This window comes from Pseudochaenichthys georgianus, chromosome 22 (genome assembly GCF_902827115.2).
Source record: "Pseudochaenichthys georgianus chromosome 22, fPseGeo1.2, whole genome shotgun sequence".
NCBI lineage: Eukaryota > Metazoa > Chordata > Actinopteri > Perciformes > Channichthyidae > Pseudochaenichthys > Pseudochaenichthys georgianus.
In genome coordinates, this window is record NC_047524.1 from 9,838,026 (window position 1) to 9,854,308 (window position 16,283).

A 16,283-nucleotide genomic window follows, 5' to 3' on the forward strand; every position below is an offset into this window, starting at 1 on the left:
AATTATTTGTCCTCTTACCAACCGAATCGTTTGTGGAGACAGTATTACCCATGTTTAACGGTTAGTACAATAAAACAAACACTGCAATTTAGACAAACAAACATAAACTCTCAACAATCGCCAGCGTGACAAAAAACTCTTCCAGCTTAGTTTTAATCGGAATTAGGGAGACTTTCAGAGGGGGTAGAGAAATATCTGTTTAATTATGAGTGCCTTCTTACTCATAATCCTTGTATTCAGCAATTCATATATGACATTCTCACACCACGTTTAACCACTTTCTTTAGTTCAAAAATGGCAATATTGTGGAAATAATGACTATGTGCTGTTCCAATCTGTTGAAGAGCAATAACTAATGTATTCTCAAATCAACAACCACTATCCTTATTTTAGTGGTGCTTTGCTTTTTTTCGTCCAAAAGCATAGACTTTAATTTTTTCTCACCCTTTCTTCCAAAAAAAACAACAACAGCTAAATTCAGCAATTCATATATGACATTCTCACACCACGTTTAACCACTTTCTTTAGTTCAAAAATGGCAATATTGTGGAAATAATGACTATGTGCTGTTCCTCTCTCTTTGCCTGCATGCGGCTCTCCACAGGGGGGAGAGAATCGGCAGCGCAGCAGGAATGCTGTTGATTTAAGCAGTTTAACCTCTGAAATCTCCAGAATTCTGCGATTTGTTTCAATACAAATCTATCACATAGCTTCTAATGCAGAAGCTCCACTTTACTGATGCTCTCTTTTAAAGTCTCTCCGAATATTTGCTGTGTGTAATTGTCCGGTAATTTAATTCCGAGAATCACACACAGAGGAAATCGATGAAAGTCGATATTCCTAGGTTATTTATTAGCCCCAAATATTCTCATTGTTTTTACATTTGCCGTGTTTGTTCTGTGGGCACATGCCCCAGCAACAACCACAGGGTAAATCGGCCAGGACAAAGTCCCCTTTTGACACCGATTTCCAAGGTTATTTATTAATCCTCCAAATGTAAACGAGTAGAGAAACCAATTTTTTTGCAGCAGCAGCTCAGTTCTTTCAGGTAATTTATGATACCGTCAACCACAGATACTGGCAAGCCAATCTCAAAATAGAAATGTACTTACCAGCCTCTGAAGATCTTTTGGTATACTGTCCGTGACGCCAATTTGTGAAGAAACTTCTGATCAGCAATGTGATGAAAGAATGGAAACTGGAATCCGCTTAATCAACCACTGAAGTTTATTGAGAGTCATACGGCCGGAGCGTTTACAAGGTATCTCACACAACTTTCATCATGGAAAGACCAAGCCAACTCTGAGGAGACAAAGAAACACAGCGCAGATCTATACATGAATAAAGGAGTGGCCTGTATTCCCGCGCTTCCATCTAATCGATACCAGACATTTAAGAACAAAGAAGGGTCTGTTATTACCAACTTGCATGGTCCACACTTCCCCCACAGGAAAGGCAGCGGGCCTCTTGACCTTTGCCCTGTTCAAATTACAAACAGGACACATAGGAGAAAACACTAAAAGTCTCCTATGCACAGATCACATTAAAATATTCCTTCACACAAATAAAATTTGATTTGATTTGATTTAGATATCATGGTAGAGAGAAGACTGACCATTCATTCACTGATGTCATGTTGCGTGACCTCCCACCTGACCTGTGGTCATCTGACTCATGACGTAGGTTTCTGCTCAAAGGCTGCACCGATAACATTTGAGGTGAGCAGCTTTATTCCTATACATCTATCACAGTACCCTGTTAAACCACAGGCAAGGCAGTTGAGGGACTAAAAAGGGCAGGGGTGTTGGAACCCTCAAAAAGCGGAAGTGGAACACTCCAATCCTCCCGGTAGCAAAACCTAACGGCGAGTACAGAATGGCTCATGATTTGAGGACCATTAATGCCATCACAACTACAGCTCTGGTACCAGTTCCTAACCCATACACGGCGATCTGTAATATCACACCTGAACATACATGGTTCACCTGTATTGACCTGGCCAACGCTTTCTTCTGCATACCACTGGCGGGAAAGATGAGACCTATTTTTTCATTTACAATGGGGGGGGCGACAGTACACAAGACTACCCCAAGGCTTCAGTTTGTCTCCAGGAATATTTAACAAAATACTCAGGGAACAGCTAGACGGCGTTCCATTGCCAGAGAGGGTGGTATTGATCCAGTGTGTAGATGACCTTCTCATTTCAGCACCCTCCGCAGCCTCTTGTCCACCAGGAACCTACTGGTTCGCCTCCACGCAACAGGGTTCAAGGTCTCCAAGAAAAAGCTACAATACACTCGTAAAGAGGTGACATTTTTGGGCAGAGTTATCTCTCCAGCAGGTACAGGCATGTCAGCAGCACATCAAGAAAACATATTACATCACCCCAAACCCAAGACAGTCAAAGACATGCTATCTTTTCTGGGTCTCACAGGCTACAGCAGACACTACATCCCAGAGTATAACCCAAGAACGGCTGAACTAAGAACACTGATCAATGAGAAGGGCATGCGCAATCTCACTGCCACACTGAACTGGACACAAGCTGCAGAAGCTACGTTCATTTCTCTCAAACAATCCATGTCCCAGGTAACCTCTCTCGCCTCTGCATCCTATGCATTACCATTTTTCCTTGATTTTTCTGAAAATGAAAACACAGTAAATGGTATTCTATTTCAGAAAAAGGGGGGATGTAGGTCAATACTGATGTACATTAGTATCACACTGGATAGAGTGGAGAACAGAGAACTTCCATGCACAAGACATGCAGCAGGTACAGCACGTATCTTAAACAAAATTTCGCACATTGTGATGAGACACCCTTTGACAGTACGGACAACACATAGCATTGTCTCTTTTGTGAACTCAAGTGCATTCACAATGACTTCCACAAGACAGACCAGGTTAGAGAAAACTCTGACAGAAGCACACATCACCTACTCAACCTGATCTCACCAGAATGCGTGACTCCACCACGACTTCTTAACACCACAATGCGTGGTGGAGTCACAAACTTTGTTACATTTACGTGTCGGCACCACGCAAACAACCCCAATGTAAAGTGAATGAGGCTCCTTTGTCGTGGTGCACACACGCATTTCTACAACGTCCCGCAGTGAGCTTTTATTCTATAAAACGTTTTTTTAAATCTACTTTATAGCTTGTAGTAACTCACGGGAGGCTTCTTTTATTTTATTTGTATTCATAATAATTTTAATTTTTTGTCAGAATGTAAAAATTACATTAGTTACGAATTTGTGTTCTCAAAAAACAGTGCATTGTGTGTAATACAACTGTGATTTTTATTAAATTAGTTAGTAGATAGTAGACTAAAAGCTTTAGGAATCCATACTAACATATAATAAGTACCCTGTATCAAGATTGATGCAAAACAAGTATTTCCAAGGCACACCTTTATATGATCATTATAGTAATACAAAATAACAGGTATGACATAATTCCAAACTCATACTACAGTTTAAAAGGGGAGTGATTTGTAAAATATGCATTAAGAAAAAGTAAATCTGTTCAGTTCTGTTTCATATGGTGTTGAGAGATGTATCCATAAATTGAGTCCCTAATTTTGCTCTCAAAGTGCACCAGATTGATGCATTTAACTTCAACATATCTTCCCAGGGGAGCATGCCCCCGGACCCCCCTAGAGGAGGTTAGGTCCACCACCTGTCCCCCCCCCCCCCGTCAAATTGTCCCACCCACATTGAGGATGCTTCTAACGCCCATGCATATATCTCAATAGTAGATCACAGATAGCTTTAATCTTAAACTGGGTCAAGTTTTGGTCGAATTAGAACAAAAAAGAGCAGGATGCTAATGGGTTTATTATGAAGTATCAGGACCACCTGTTGGATCCGTCTACTCCATTAGACGCCCCTAGCGGTCTCCCCGAAACGGCACTTTCTAGCATGTGAGGAACAGGTATGCTAGTACTTACGTGTACACATGTCTCAACAACTAACAAAGTCAGGCTTTCAAAAAGAAAAGAAAGGAGAGAAAGACAAGAGAGAGGGACTAAAGGGCGATAGTATGTCACCCAGTTTTTCAAAAGAAAAGGTGGGTGTTAATAACACAAAAGGCAAAGTACGGTGTAGCAAAATTGGCTTGCAAATAATAATAAAAAGTAACACAAGATGGATGTCTCACTGGGCCACTGAACCAATTGAAAAACATCATTTGGGAGCTCTTGACAGAACAGTAATGAACCTTCTAGTTAACTGAAGGACACTAATCTTAAAGCACTGACTTTAACATAAAAAAGCACTGCATAGCCCTTCAAAGCACTATTCTCCCCAGTACCACTTGTCAAGGTTATTGCATGCCCTGTACTCCTTGTGCCTACGCAGGTAATCACACGCCAGGCATGTGTGCTCTGCCCAGAAATAGGACTTCTTTACTTTAAAGTGCCGCCTCCACTCAAAGTACCTGAGGTACATTTCCTCATTCTTGTCCAAGATCAGCAGGTAATCGGCCAGCTCCTTGGGCGAGGTGAAGTCGTCCACGTGGATGAAGGCGTCTCCCTGGATAAAGTTCTCGTAGTTCTGCCGGGAAGGGCCGAGAACCACTGGCACTGACCCAAGAGAGAGCGGGTTATACAGTTTTTCAGTAATGTAGTCCTTGTTGATGGAGTTTTCAAAAGCCAGGTAGAACTTGCAGCTGGCGATGGTGGGAAAGTAGTCCTGGTCAGCCATGCGCTTCCCAAAGGCTTGTCCGTACGCGTGAACCTCAATGTGTTTGGACAGCTCATTGTAGTATTTCACACGCAAATGGTTCTGGTTCCAGTTGCTCACAATCCAGCAGATCAGTTTGTTTTTGCTGGGTGGTACAAAGTCCTCCTCGCCCTCCACTGCTACAATGGACCCATAAGGCACTTCAATGTCAGCATCCTTACGGTAATTGAGAGTCAGATTGAACATGTTCTCGATCCCAGGGAGCTGGGAGGAGTGCGTTGGCGACTCCATGTTCATCCATACCCACTTCTGGAAGGATGGTCGCTGGACAGGCGGCAGGTTGGACAGGTCGGTACTAATGTCTCTGTGATGGATGATGACCCCATCCGAATTGTTGTAGAAGTTCCTGTCCGCGGTGATGAAACAGCCCTCGATGTTAAATAGGGAGCTGCACACGCTCAGGTCATAGGTTTGTCCAAAAGGCCAGAGCCAGATCAGCACGGTGGTCACGTTTTTATCACTGACGGTGGAGAAGAGGCTCTTTTCCCGGTCTGGGGATACTGTTGACTCGAAACGACCTGATAACCAGCTGGTGGATGGTTTAAAATACATATAAAACAGAGTCGCAAAGCATCCCAGTATTAACGTGCCGAGCAGAAGGGGTCGTAGGATTCTGTGGAAAGGTGCAGATGACATACTCTGTCCTGGAAAGGGCACACAAGAGAACAAAAATAAAGTCAGGATCAACAGGAAACGACATCCAATCACCTAATCATGCACAGGTATTGCTCATTAGTACTATGTGTTAATGATGTCTATTATACTGGGTCATTGAAACTTAACATCATTTGTGCTCCAATTAAAAACGGTTTGCTTGAGGGCATTAGCATGTGAACAGTGTTCATATTCTTGCTGTTATCTTTTTTTGTTGATCAAATGGTTTTATTCACACACATTTAGTAAAGTACAATCACAACACAAATTACAAAAAATACAGAAAAAACAAGCAACAACAATCAGACAAGAGGACAAAACTAAGGGGAAAACAAATAAATAAACATAAATACACCCTCCCACCCCCAATCCCAGGACCTCTCAGGACCAATGACTGCAAACAACTATATCAGTTAAGATAGATCCGCTCCTTCAATTTTTCAGCTGTCGACACCCATAAACTGATATTGGACTCCATAACTCCAATCACGCGTGCAGTTGACAGTTCCATGTAGACTATGTCAAGAAACATTAGTAACCAGCAGGTCACTGAGAGCTTGTCGGGTTGTTTCCACCTCATAGCAACCAATTTCTTGACAGCCGTAAGGCCAGCATAGAGAGGTCTTTTCTGGTACCCAGTAGCCGGCAGCTGAGATAAGTTATTTAAAAGAAAAACAGACACAGATACAGGTACAGTCAAAGAAAATATGTCGGACAACTTAGAGGAGACCCCGTTCCAAAAGCTAGCAACAGGCTGGCATTCCCAGAACATATGGAGAAATGTACCAGGAGCCCTCATGAAGCACAGGGTACACAGAGCATCTGCCAGAAGAGCCATCCAACGCAGCCGTCTGGGTGTCAGGTAAGTTCTATGCGCATAGTTCAGGTGGATTTGTTAGTGGTCAGGATTGCGAGACGCCTGCCGAATGTTAGCCCAGACTGAATCCCAGTTAAAATCAGGTTTCAATTCTGGGACATCCTTCCTCCACATCTAAGGTAGTGGTTCTCAAAGTGGGGCCCCCAGGGGGGCGCAGAGGCATGACAGGGGGGACGTGAGAGACCAGGAGGAAAAATGGTTATTTGAAAAAAAAAAATCATATTTTGAAAAATTATTGATTCGAAAATAATATGATACAGTACTATTACGTCTGGGTCTCTGTGTTTCATTAAAGCTCGGCTCTGTGTGTGAGTTGAACGAGCCATTTTGTGTGCGTGTGCGAGCGAGAGAGAGAGAGAGAGAGAGAGAGAGAGAGAGAGAGAGAGAGCGTACCGGAGATCGTTGTTGTTAGCTTCTGGTGCTAGCGAGCTACGCTAACGAATATAAGGAGTTTTTTCAACAACAAGGTGGAGGAGAGTCCTCTCCTGCCAGACTGAGAGACTCAGTGAGCTAAAGGACTCTCTCAGTGTAATCTTAGTGGGTCTCAAACGTTTTGGTCACCATTAACAATTATTTCCGAGGCACACGTTTATTTGATCATTATAGTTATAAAAAAATAAGAGAATACATTAAAAACAGGTATGAAATACTATATGACATTAAAAAAAAGAATAAAGTTTAAAAGGGAGTGATTTGTAAAATATCCATAAAGAAATAGTAAATCTCTTTACACTTCTGTTTCAAATGGATGTTGAGAGATGTATCCATAGATCTCTTCATTTTGCTCTCAAAGTGCACCAGATTGATGCTTTTAAACATCTATGTATGTCATACATGTTGTAGACATGGCGGTGGTGGCGAAGTCGATAGGGACTTGGCTTGGCAACTGGAAGGTCATCAGTTCAAGTCCCGGCAAGACCAAGTGCTACCGAGGTGTCCCTGAGCAAGGCACCGTTCCCAAGGTGTGAAGACCCTTCCTCCCCCATTGGGAATAATTAATAGGCCTCCACCCTATGAGTAATTGGTTGTTATTAAATATTGGCGAATTAAATAGCGCATAATTTCTGCGCATTTCGCCAAGTCTGAATTACATGAGTAATCAGAGGGCCGAACATAAGCTGACATTGTTTGATAGATATGTGTGTGTAAATTATGTCCTGAAGTCTCCATGGGGAGACTAACTTCTCTTCTAAAGGCCGCCATGAAACCACAGCTTGGGGGTCAAACCAATTAATCAAAGGTCTTAATGAAAAGGACCAGAAATACAATTTAAAATGTGGTACTGCCAGCCCCCCATCAAGCCTCCTTCGTACAGTACCGGACAGGGCCACGAAGCAGTTCCGAAGGCCCAGGCGAGGCGGTGAAGTTACCCCATTCAAAAAGCTCCTGCGCACCACTTCAGACCACGACTGCTGGTGGCTAGGATCCCACAGAACTGTGTCATTGATAGTTGTACTGAACGAGGCAAGCTGTTTAGACTGCACCGATGCTACCTCCATGAGACCGGACACGAGAGACTCTTTTTCTTTCAGCTCGTCAGAAAGCCGTCGGATATCCTCCTTAAGGTCTGTTATCTGTGTATTAGCTATTTGACGTAGCACATCATCCTCAGGGTGTTTTGATGGCATTCTTGAGTGTGAAAGGGCAATTACTGTCCCATGCACCAATGCCAAACTGCGTCAAGATGTTGTATAAGCAGGGATGGCTAAATGTTTGAAAGAGGAGAGCTAGATGCTAACAGATGCCAGATGCTAACAGGTAGTGGGAGCCTGTACAAATTGTGACTGCCTTGCTTGAGGTCAGCGTGGAAGGCATGATTGTGGCTCATGGTTGTACTGCTGGTCTTCCTGATTTTGCAGAGATTGTGCAGATTGCTTTACTTGGAGAAAGTGTATCTTTCATTGTAAAAACACAGATGTCCTGGTATGATGATCTCTATCGGGGATTGTATCTAGAGAACACAGATCACGCTCTTATCAAACAACACACTCTCACTCCCTAAGCGTCCAGGAGCGACGTTTGGTCAGTGTCCGTGGCGTCCAGTTGTGACGCTCTTAGGCTCCTTCAGCGTCATAAAGGGACGCAAATAGCTTTCAACTGATTGCAATGTATTCACATCTGCGGCGGGGTTTGACGCTCATGGAAGCAAGGCATTAGTTTGTGTCGGCTGCCCTTAAAGGCAATGTGAGCGTCCATTCCCATTGGATAACGGAGAATTGTACACCCGGAAGTAAGTATTCCTCTTACTGTCGATTGATTTTACAGTGATATCTGCACTACTCATCGACTAAAAAACACCAGATTATCCTTGTTAATTACACAACATTGATTGGTTTATATTGTGTGCAATGCTTTTGTATTTTTCCCCTTCGATTCGGAGAAACAAATATTTTTTCGGAGTAAAGGATGGCAGAAGACCCTACACTACCCAGAATCCCCAGCTATCGTTTGGACTACACCATGTGCTCTGTTTGACAAACCCCGTGATAGTCCTCAAGCTCTGTGATTGGAGAGTGTGCTCCGAGGGTTATGCCGATTCTCGAACAGCACTTGAAATGGGATGGAACCACAGCAGACTGTCCAAAACTGGATTTGAACAGGTCCACGGCGTCCCCCCCTCCCCCACCCGTGTCCCCAGAACTACACATGCTGGCTATTCTATTCTATAGATGTTCTCTATCTATGTTCGTATTTCCCATAATAAGAAGTTGCCAGTATTAAACTGTGTACATCCCTGGAGGTTTAGGGGATAGGAAGCACTCAAATTTAAAACAGATAATTAATAAATGAGTGAAAATTGCTTGTGCCCATAATGGGCAGCATTAATATATATACACACATGCCAGCTAAGGTCAGAAGAGCTTTATTTAACAGATGGTCTTATGTTTGTGACCCCTGTGATAACATTACATTACATTAATTGATAAGTCTGAAACATGCACTTGTCAAGGTTCAGAGGCACATTTTGCAAATATGGCAGTCGCCATCGATCAGCTTAAGATAAGATATACTTTATTGATCCCAAGTTGGAACATTTGCGTTACATCAGCATGTGTAACAGTTGTAAATATGCAGTGGTGTTTATTTGTAAATCATTTAGTATAATCACACAAATTCTGTGTTTTATATTTAACAATTCTGTGTTCTTTATTTATTGATTGTTCAATACCTGACAAGGCCGGAGATGAAATATCTACATACATCTTATAAGAGTATAATACATTATGTATAATATCAGTTCAAATAAGTGCTTCAACATAGTTAACATTGCTGGAGTTATGCACAAATATTGATAGATGTCTTGTAATGCACTATTGAGGAACCTGAGACCCAAGTTTTTCATTCAATGCAGAACTACACCATAGTTGTGTAGGCCTATATGATATGTCAATAAACCTTAGAAAATCTTGAAATCTTGAAAGGGATGTGCAAAATAGTCATTATATACAGTCTTTAATTAACTATTAGTAGAGAATAACGAGTAATGAATATACTTTATAGGGATTCTATTAATATCTAATAATAAAAATAATGAAATTCAATAGCATGCTTTAACCACAAGGTGTATATCAGCTGTGCACCTTTATGGTGTAAATACAGCCTATCTACCAATTGGATCAAATATAAAAGTCAGCCGAATTAGTGTTGATACTGCAAGGAGACGTATTGTGTGAAAAGAAATGTAAGATGTTGTTTAATGGCTGATATATTTATGATCCACGTCACGTTTTCAGTTCCTCATGTTTGTCTAGAAGTCTTCTCATCAGGGCTCTATAAAACCGAACCGTGTATTACAATGCCGTTATGTGATGACTTTCAAAGAGAAAAGCAAGCACACTCGGAATAAAGTATTATTTATTTTTTTAAATGTTTTCGGTCTGTTTCCGGTATTTGTTAATGACGATGTGATGTGAGATGTGAGACTGGAATTGCACAGGGGAAAATAACGTAGGCTATCTTTAGATGCGGATTTAGTTAAACTAATATGTTTGCGCTGTGGACCAACACTATACATTGACGGGGAAGGGGGTAGCAATAAAGATAACACCATTAAACAGTTACACAACATAACAGAAATAATATCGATAGCAGCGTCCCTAGAAACCACCTTGGTAACAATGAAAACGTCGCGATTTCCTGAAGTAATCTTCGTAATAACTAGCAAACTAAAGATCATGTACATCCACTGCACACATAATCTGAAATAACAACACATATTTCTCGCATCAAATGACATCAAAACGCATTTTAATGGCCAAACTAACTTTAAAATAGGCATTTTCTGAGTCCTTCACCCTCAGAAATGCGACTTCCATGGCCTACTGTATTTTCAATACCGACTTTCTCACACAACACTAGGGATGCAACAACTAATCAATGTAATCGATTAAAATCGATGACCAAATTAGTTGCAAACTAATTCAGTCGTCGATTCGTTGGTGACGTCATCACTTGTGTTTTACACGCCGTTAAACTCCAACGTTAACGGCCTTTTTATCGGTACTGGAGACATTTAAAAATATATGTCATATGTGTTATTGCTACATAAACATTATATCGCAGTCTTAGTGTCACCAACTCGTTTGTAATATGCAAAAAGACAAAAAAATGCATCTATGCTGCCCCACAATGCATTGCAGCCGCAGCATTTGCCATCACTCAAAAGTCGGCCGTTCACGGAAACAACCGATTATGACCGAGAAATTATATCATGAACGTTACGGTGCTTATTAAGAATTTTAAAACGTATGTGGTAAGTTGCCAAAGTGCTTTGTTCTGAACGTCCATCAGTATTATAATCAAAAACAGAAATATGAACGTTAGTTTTTACTGAAATGATCAAATAAAGTCAACATTTCACAGTCTTTACTGAGCTGTGTGGAGTTTGTTCAACTTTTAAAAGATGTTTGAATGGTGATATACACACTGATAGATGTTAAGGACTAACGTTTATAATAAATACATTTGTATTGATTTTAAGATATTTTCATAGTTCCTACAAAATCCGTGTATCTACCGTCCAATTGTTTTTCTTTATTAAACAAGTAAACGGAAGAGCGTCTGAGAGACGTTTTTGCTTTTTACCTTACTTCATGGTCTAATGGTCATTGGAGCGAGGGGTGGGGCGGAACTCACAGAAGTGATTTCAAAACAAAAGCACTCTTGTGCTTGGAACCGTGATAATATTATAAACAAGGTGAATTTAGCGATCACAACGAAAACGTCCAAGACACATATTGAGCCCAGAAAATGAATGATATTAAGGGCTGTAAATATAATAGGCCTATGTCTAAAATGGACAACATTGTTACAGCGATTCTGCACAGCGGTCACCTCAGCCGTCTCTCGAGTTTGTTTTTTCAATTCAGATGCTCTTCATTTTTTGTCCTGCTATATTTGATGATCGATATAGCGATACAAATATTTGTTATCATAAGTTCTTAATAAAACTGACACTGTTGGACTCGGTACTAGCTTGACTGCTACCAGAAATAAAATGAGTAAAATGTGTACTTTGTGAGTAATGATCTGCCAGAGTCCCCTCCATATAATGCATGTTATATCTCTCACAGGCTCCGCCCTCTACTGGACTCTATGGGTACTCTCTTACCCCGCAAGCATTCTCCCACTGAGACTTCTATAGACGTAGCCGGCCCTGGGCGGGCCTACCTGAATGCGTGCGCATCACACCGTATAAAAGGAGGCCTCGCCTCCTGACTATCATCCTTTTCTCTTCAGCAGCGGAAGTGATTCCACGAGAGACTGCAGACGTTTGAAAGAAGAAGAAAGAGTTATCATACCTCCGGGGAGTCGCCACTGCTAGAGACCCGGGCCTGTCCTTCGTGCCCTGGTTGAAATAGCGGGCGCCGATCCCCACCACCTTGCTTCGAGTGGTTGGGGGACCAGGATATGGCTGAGGCGGTGCCATTCACGTTCGCCATTCCTTCCGGGTCTGGCGTCCATGGAAGTCCACCGCCCAGGGCTGTACTCTCCCTGGATGATGATCGTGGCGGCGGATGTGTGGGCTACTCATTTATTGCGAGAGATGCCCCCGCCTCACCAGGTCAGAGCGATTATTGGGCCGCAAGGCCGAATAAGTAGCTTGGTCCACGGGCCTTGCCCCAGGCCCGGTTCCCCCAGGGACCGGTGCTCGGTGGCTTCACGTGATATAGGGTCGCCCCTACTTCATCACAGGCCGCCACCGCTGCCCACCGTGTGATGTCCCTGGGATATCACGCCGCGTGGCACTTTCCAAAGAGGATCGTGTTGATCTCCTGGGAGCCCCCGTGTTTACGGAAGGGTTCTTTGCTCACGGGATGAGGATTAGTCGCAGCGTAGCTGCTTCTTGCCCATTCCCAGAGAAAGAAACACTGTCCTACACTCCCCGCCCCTGCTGTAAACCCCAGTATAGGGAGCCAGCAGGTGGGCGTGTGCACGTGAGTGGAATAAACCGAGTGCTGTCAAAGCACTGTGCGGGTTCAAGAGACGCTATTGCCGGCGTGCTGTTGTCAGAAAACACACCTTGCCTAGTATAATGGCGCCGATTAATGCATTTCACCGTTGCTAGGCTACACTTAGGCCTACAAACAATGTTAACCGTACAAATTCCCCATTCGCTGCCCCAGCTGTAGCTCCCGTAAAGGAGGTGGCTAATGGGCGTGCGCAGAGAGGGATGAACCGCAGGGAGTGCTATCTAAAGGAGAGCGCTATGCGGGTACAGGGACATTATGGCCGGCGTATTGCTGTCAGAGAACACACTACGCCTAGAGCAAAGACTCCAATGCAGTTTACCCGTAGTGGTAAAAGCTGCATTATGGCGGAGTCCGCACTCACACAAGAGCGTGTGGCGGTGCGTTCAGTGACCTCAGTAAATAATCGGCCCTTTCTGTGTCAACCCTCCAGGGGCAAATCTTCCCTTCGCGGGGAGTTTTTGCGGTGGAACGGGTCACCAGAGAGTATCACAGCTTCATAGCTGCTGCCCCACAGCTGAGGGCCTGTCCATTAACACAATGTTCTGGGGAATGGAAACTCAGCTGTGTGCTAACAAGGTGGAGGGACAGGAGGACGCAGCGTCCCACTGTACCACATGTCTATACACTGTACCACTGTATCACATGGACCACTGTCTTGTGGGTGTCCCACACTCACCTCTTTTTATGGGCATGCGAGAGGTGCAGCGTCCCACCCCCTTTTATGGGCATGCGAGAGGTGAAGCTATCCTCTCGAGAGGGGATGAGTTTCCTCTCAGCAGAGATTCAGGCTCTGGTGCAGAAACAGGCTGTGTCTGTTGTGCACCCTCAGCGCAGGGAAGAGGGTCTTTATTCCATATACTTCCTGGTTCCCAAGAAGACAGGGGAATTCAGACCTATTCTAGATCTCCGCGGCCTGAATGGCCACATTTCCCGCAGGAAATTCTGCATGCTAACTATGAAACAGTTACTGGGGCTGGTGCAGCCAGGCGATTGGTTCACCACCATCGACCTGAAAGATGCGTACTTTCATGTAGAAATTGCTCCAAAGCACAGAAAGTATCTGCGTTTTGCCTTCCAGGGAATAGCCTACGAGTACAACAGGCTGCCGTTCGGCTATTCCCTATCCCCACGCACATTCAGCAAATGTGTGGCCACAGCGCTTCAACCGCTGCGCGCACACGGCATGAGAGTTTTATTTTACATAGACGACCTCATAGTCATGGCTGGGTCACGGGAACAGGCAATGTTTTGCACAGCACAATTGATCACACACCTAACTAGATTAGGCTTCGCGATCAATTGGAAAAAGAGCACCCCCATACCTCACCAACTGGCGTTGTATTTGGGTGTGGTGCTCGATGCAGGCACGTTGCGCGCCACCCTGTCAGAGAGCAGACGTGCGTCCCTTCTTCAGGGGGTACGCAGACTGCGACAGGGGGCAACAGTGACAGCTTTTACTGTCATGCAGACGCTGGGTCTCATGGCGGCTGATCACATGATGGTCCCGTTAGGGTTACTACATATGCGCCGCCTGCAAAGGTGGTTCTCCAGCCTGCGCTTGGATCCCAAGAGGCACAAGTGGCGGCTGGTGACCATACCCCCCTCAGTGAGGGGCAACCTCCGGTTTTGGGGGTCCCCGGATCACCTCCGGAGGGGGTCTCCACTGAGACGGGTGACCTCCTACATCACAGTGTTCACGGATGCATCCGGAACAGGATGGGGAGGGACCTGCCTGAAGAGGGCTATAGGTGGGCGCTGGGCTCTAACAGAGTCTCGACACAGCAACCTCCTAGAGCTACGGGCGGTAGTGTTAGTCCTCCGGCATTTCAGGCCCCTAATTCAAGGGAGGCATGTAATGGTCAGGAGCGACAACAGCACCACAGTGGCTTATATCAACAGGCAGAGCGGAGTCCGCTCCGCCGCCTTGTTGACCACAGCGGAGAGGCTGTGGTTATGGGCTTCAGAGGTGGTGTTATCTCTGAGAGCCCTCCATATCCCGGGACTGGAGAACGGGGGAGCCGACCTCATGTCGAGGGGCGGCCCCCTGCCGGTGGGTGCTTCACCCGAAGGTGGTGAAGCAGATCTGGGCCCAGTTCGGGAGAGCGGAAGTGGATCTGTTCGCCAGCCGGCGAAACAGCCACTGTGCCCTGTGGTTCTCCGTGGCTCGGAGCGACGACCCACCCTTGGGGGTGGACGCGTTTGCACACGAGCCATGGCCAAGGAAGCTGCTATACGCCTTTCCACCGCTGCGTCTCATTCTCCCCCTCCTGAGGAGAGTGAGGCGAGAACGTCTGTCAGTCATCCTAGTGGCTCCGGATCGCGTTGGGGCGCCGTGGTACTCAGAGATGACACAGATGAAGGTGGGCCAGCCCTGGGCGGTTCCCCAGTTCTGGGGGGCGATGTCTCAAGAGGCAGGTGCAATCGGGGCGTTACCCACTCTCGGCCGTCCTCTCCAGGTTTGGCTCCTGAGAGGGACAGGTTGAGACAGGGTGGATTGTCTGATAGTGTTATTCAGTCTATCCAGGCAGCTACAGCTGGATCCACCACAGCCTGTTACAGGCCAAAGTGGCTAGGATCCCAGCGATGGTGTGAGGAGCGTAAAATAGAGCCCCTATTTTGTGAGTTAGGCTCTATTTTATCCTTCTTACAGTTACTGGTGGACAGAGGGCTTGCGCATTCAACAGTGAAGGTGTATGCAGCAGCCATCTCGTCCTGCCATGAGGGATTTGGCGGCAGGTCAGCCTTTAGTCAACAGGGGGTTACAGGGGGTCAGGAGGCTGCGCCCAGTAGTGCACGCCTCCACCCCACAGTGGGACCTGCCCCTAGTGCTCGAGGCTCTGGCCTCGGGGCTGTTTGAGCCTCTGGAGCTCTCCTCTCTGAAAGCATTGTCGTGGAAAACAGCTTTGCTTCTTGCCTTAACGTCAGCCAAAAGAGTGTCCGAGTTAACTGCTCTGTCGGTGCACCCGAGCTGTTTACAGATTCGGGGTGACCGGAGCGGCGCGACACTCAGACCGGACCCCTCCTTTGTGCCCAAGAGCCTAAGGAGTGCGTTCAGGTCAGGGACTATTCAGTTAGGGGGTTTTAGGCTTCCCCCCCATGTGGGACCAGCGAGGCTAAACTGCACCTCCTCTGCCCGGTGCGTGCGCTAGCATGTTATGTAGAGCGCACGGCTGCCCTTAGACGCACCGAACAGCTGTTCGTGTGCTTCGGGGGCGGGGTGATCGGGAAAGCTCTGTCCAAGAAACGCCTGGCAGGCTGGCTCTGCGAGTGCATTGCACATGCCTACGGACAGGCAGGGAGAGCCTGCCCCACGGAGGTTCGTGCACACTCCACACGGGATGTGGCTGCGTCAACAGCCTTATTCAACGGTGTGAGGGTGGAGGATATATGCACAGCGGCGTCTTGGTCGACGCCAGGCCCCTTCATAAGGTTTTATCTCTTGGACATGTCGGGCTCTTTCTCCTCGTCTGTACTTGCGGGGGCAACACAGGACTGGTAGGGGGGAGGGGGGTTGTGGGTCAGTTGGCATCTGAC

At 45.5% G+C, this 16,283-nt stretch overlaps 1 protein-coding gene across 1 annotated transcript in view; it reads right to left on the reverse strand.

Annotated features, from left to right (window-relative positions):
- Positions 1-3,714: 3,714 nt before the first annotated feature.
- The window catches only part of LOC117467509 (4-galactosyl-N-acetylglucosaminide 3-alpha-L-fucosyltransferase 9-like), a 65,836-nt gene continuing 53,267 nt past the window's right edge, over positions 3,715-16,283 (reverse strand). Inside the window, exon 2 of the mRNA XM_034111154.2 lies at positions 3,715-5,389. Within this exon, the coding sequence (XP_033967045.1) occupies positions 4,299-5,381 (1,083 nt within the window). The 5' untranslated portion in view covers positions 5,382-5,389 and the 3' untranslated portion in view covers positions 3,715-4,298. The remainder of the gene's footprint in view (positions 5,390-16,283) is intronic.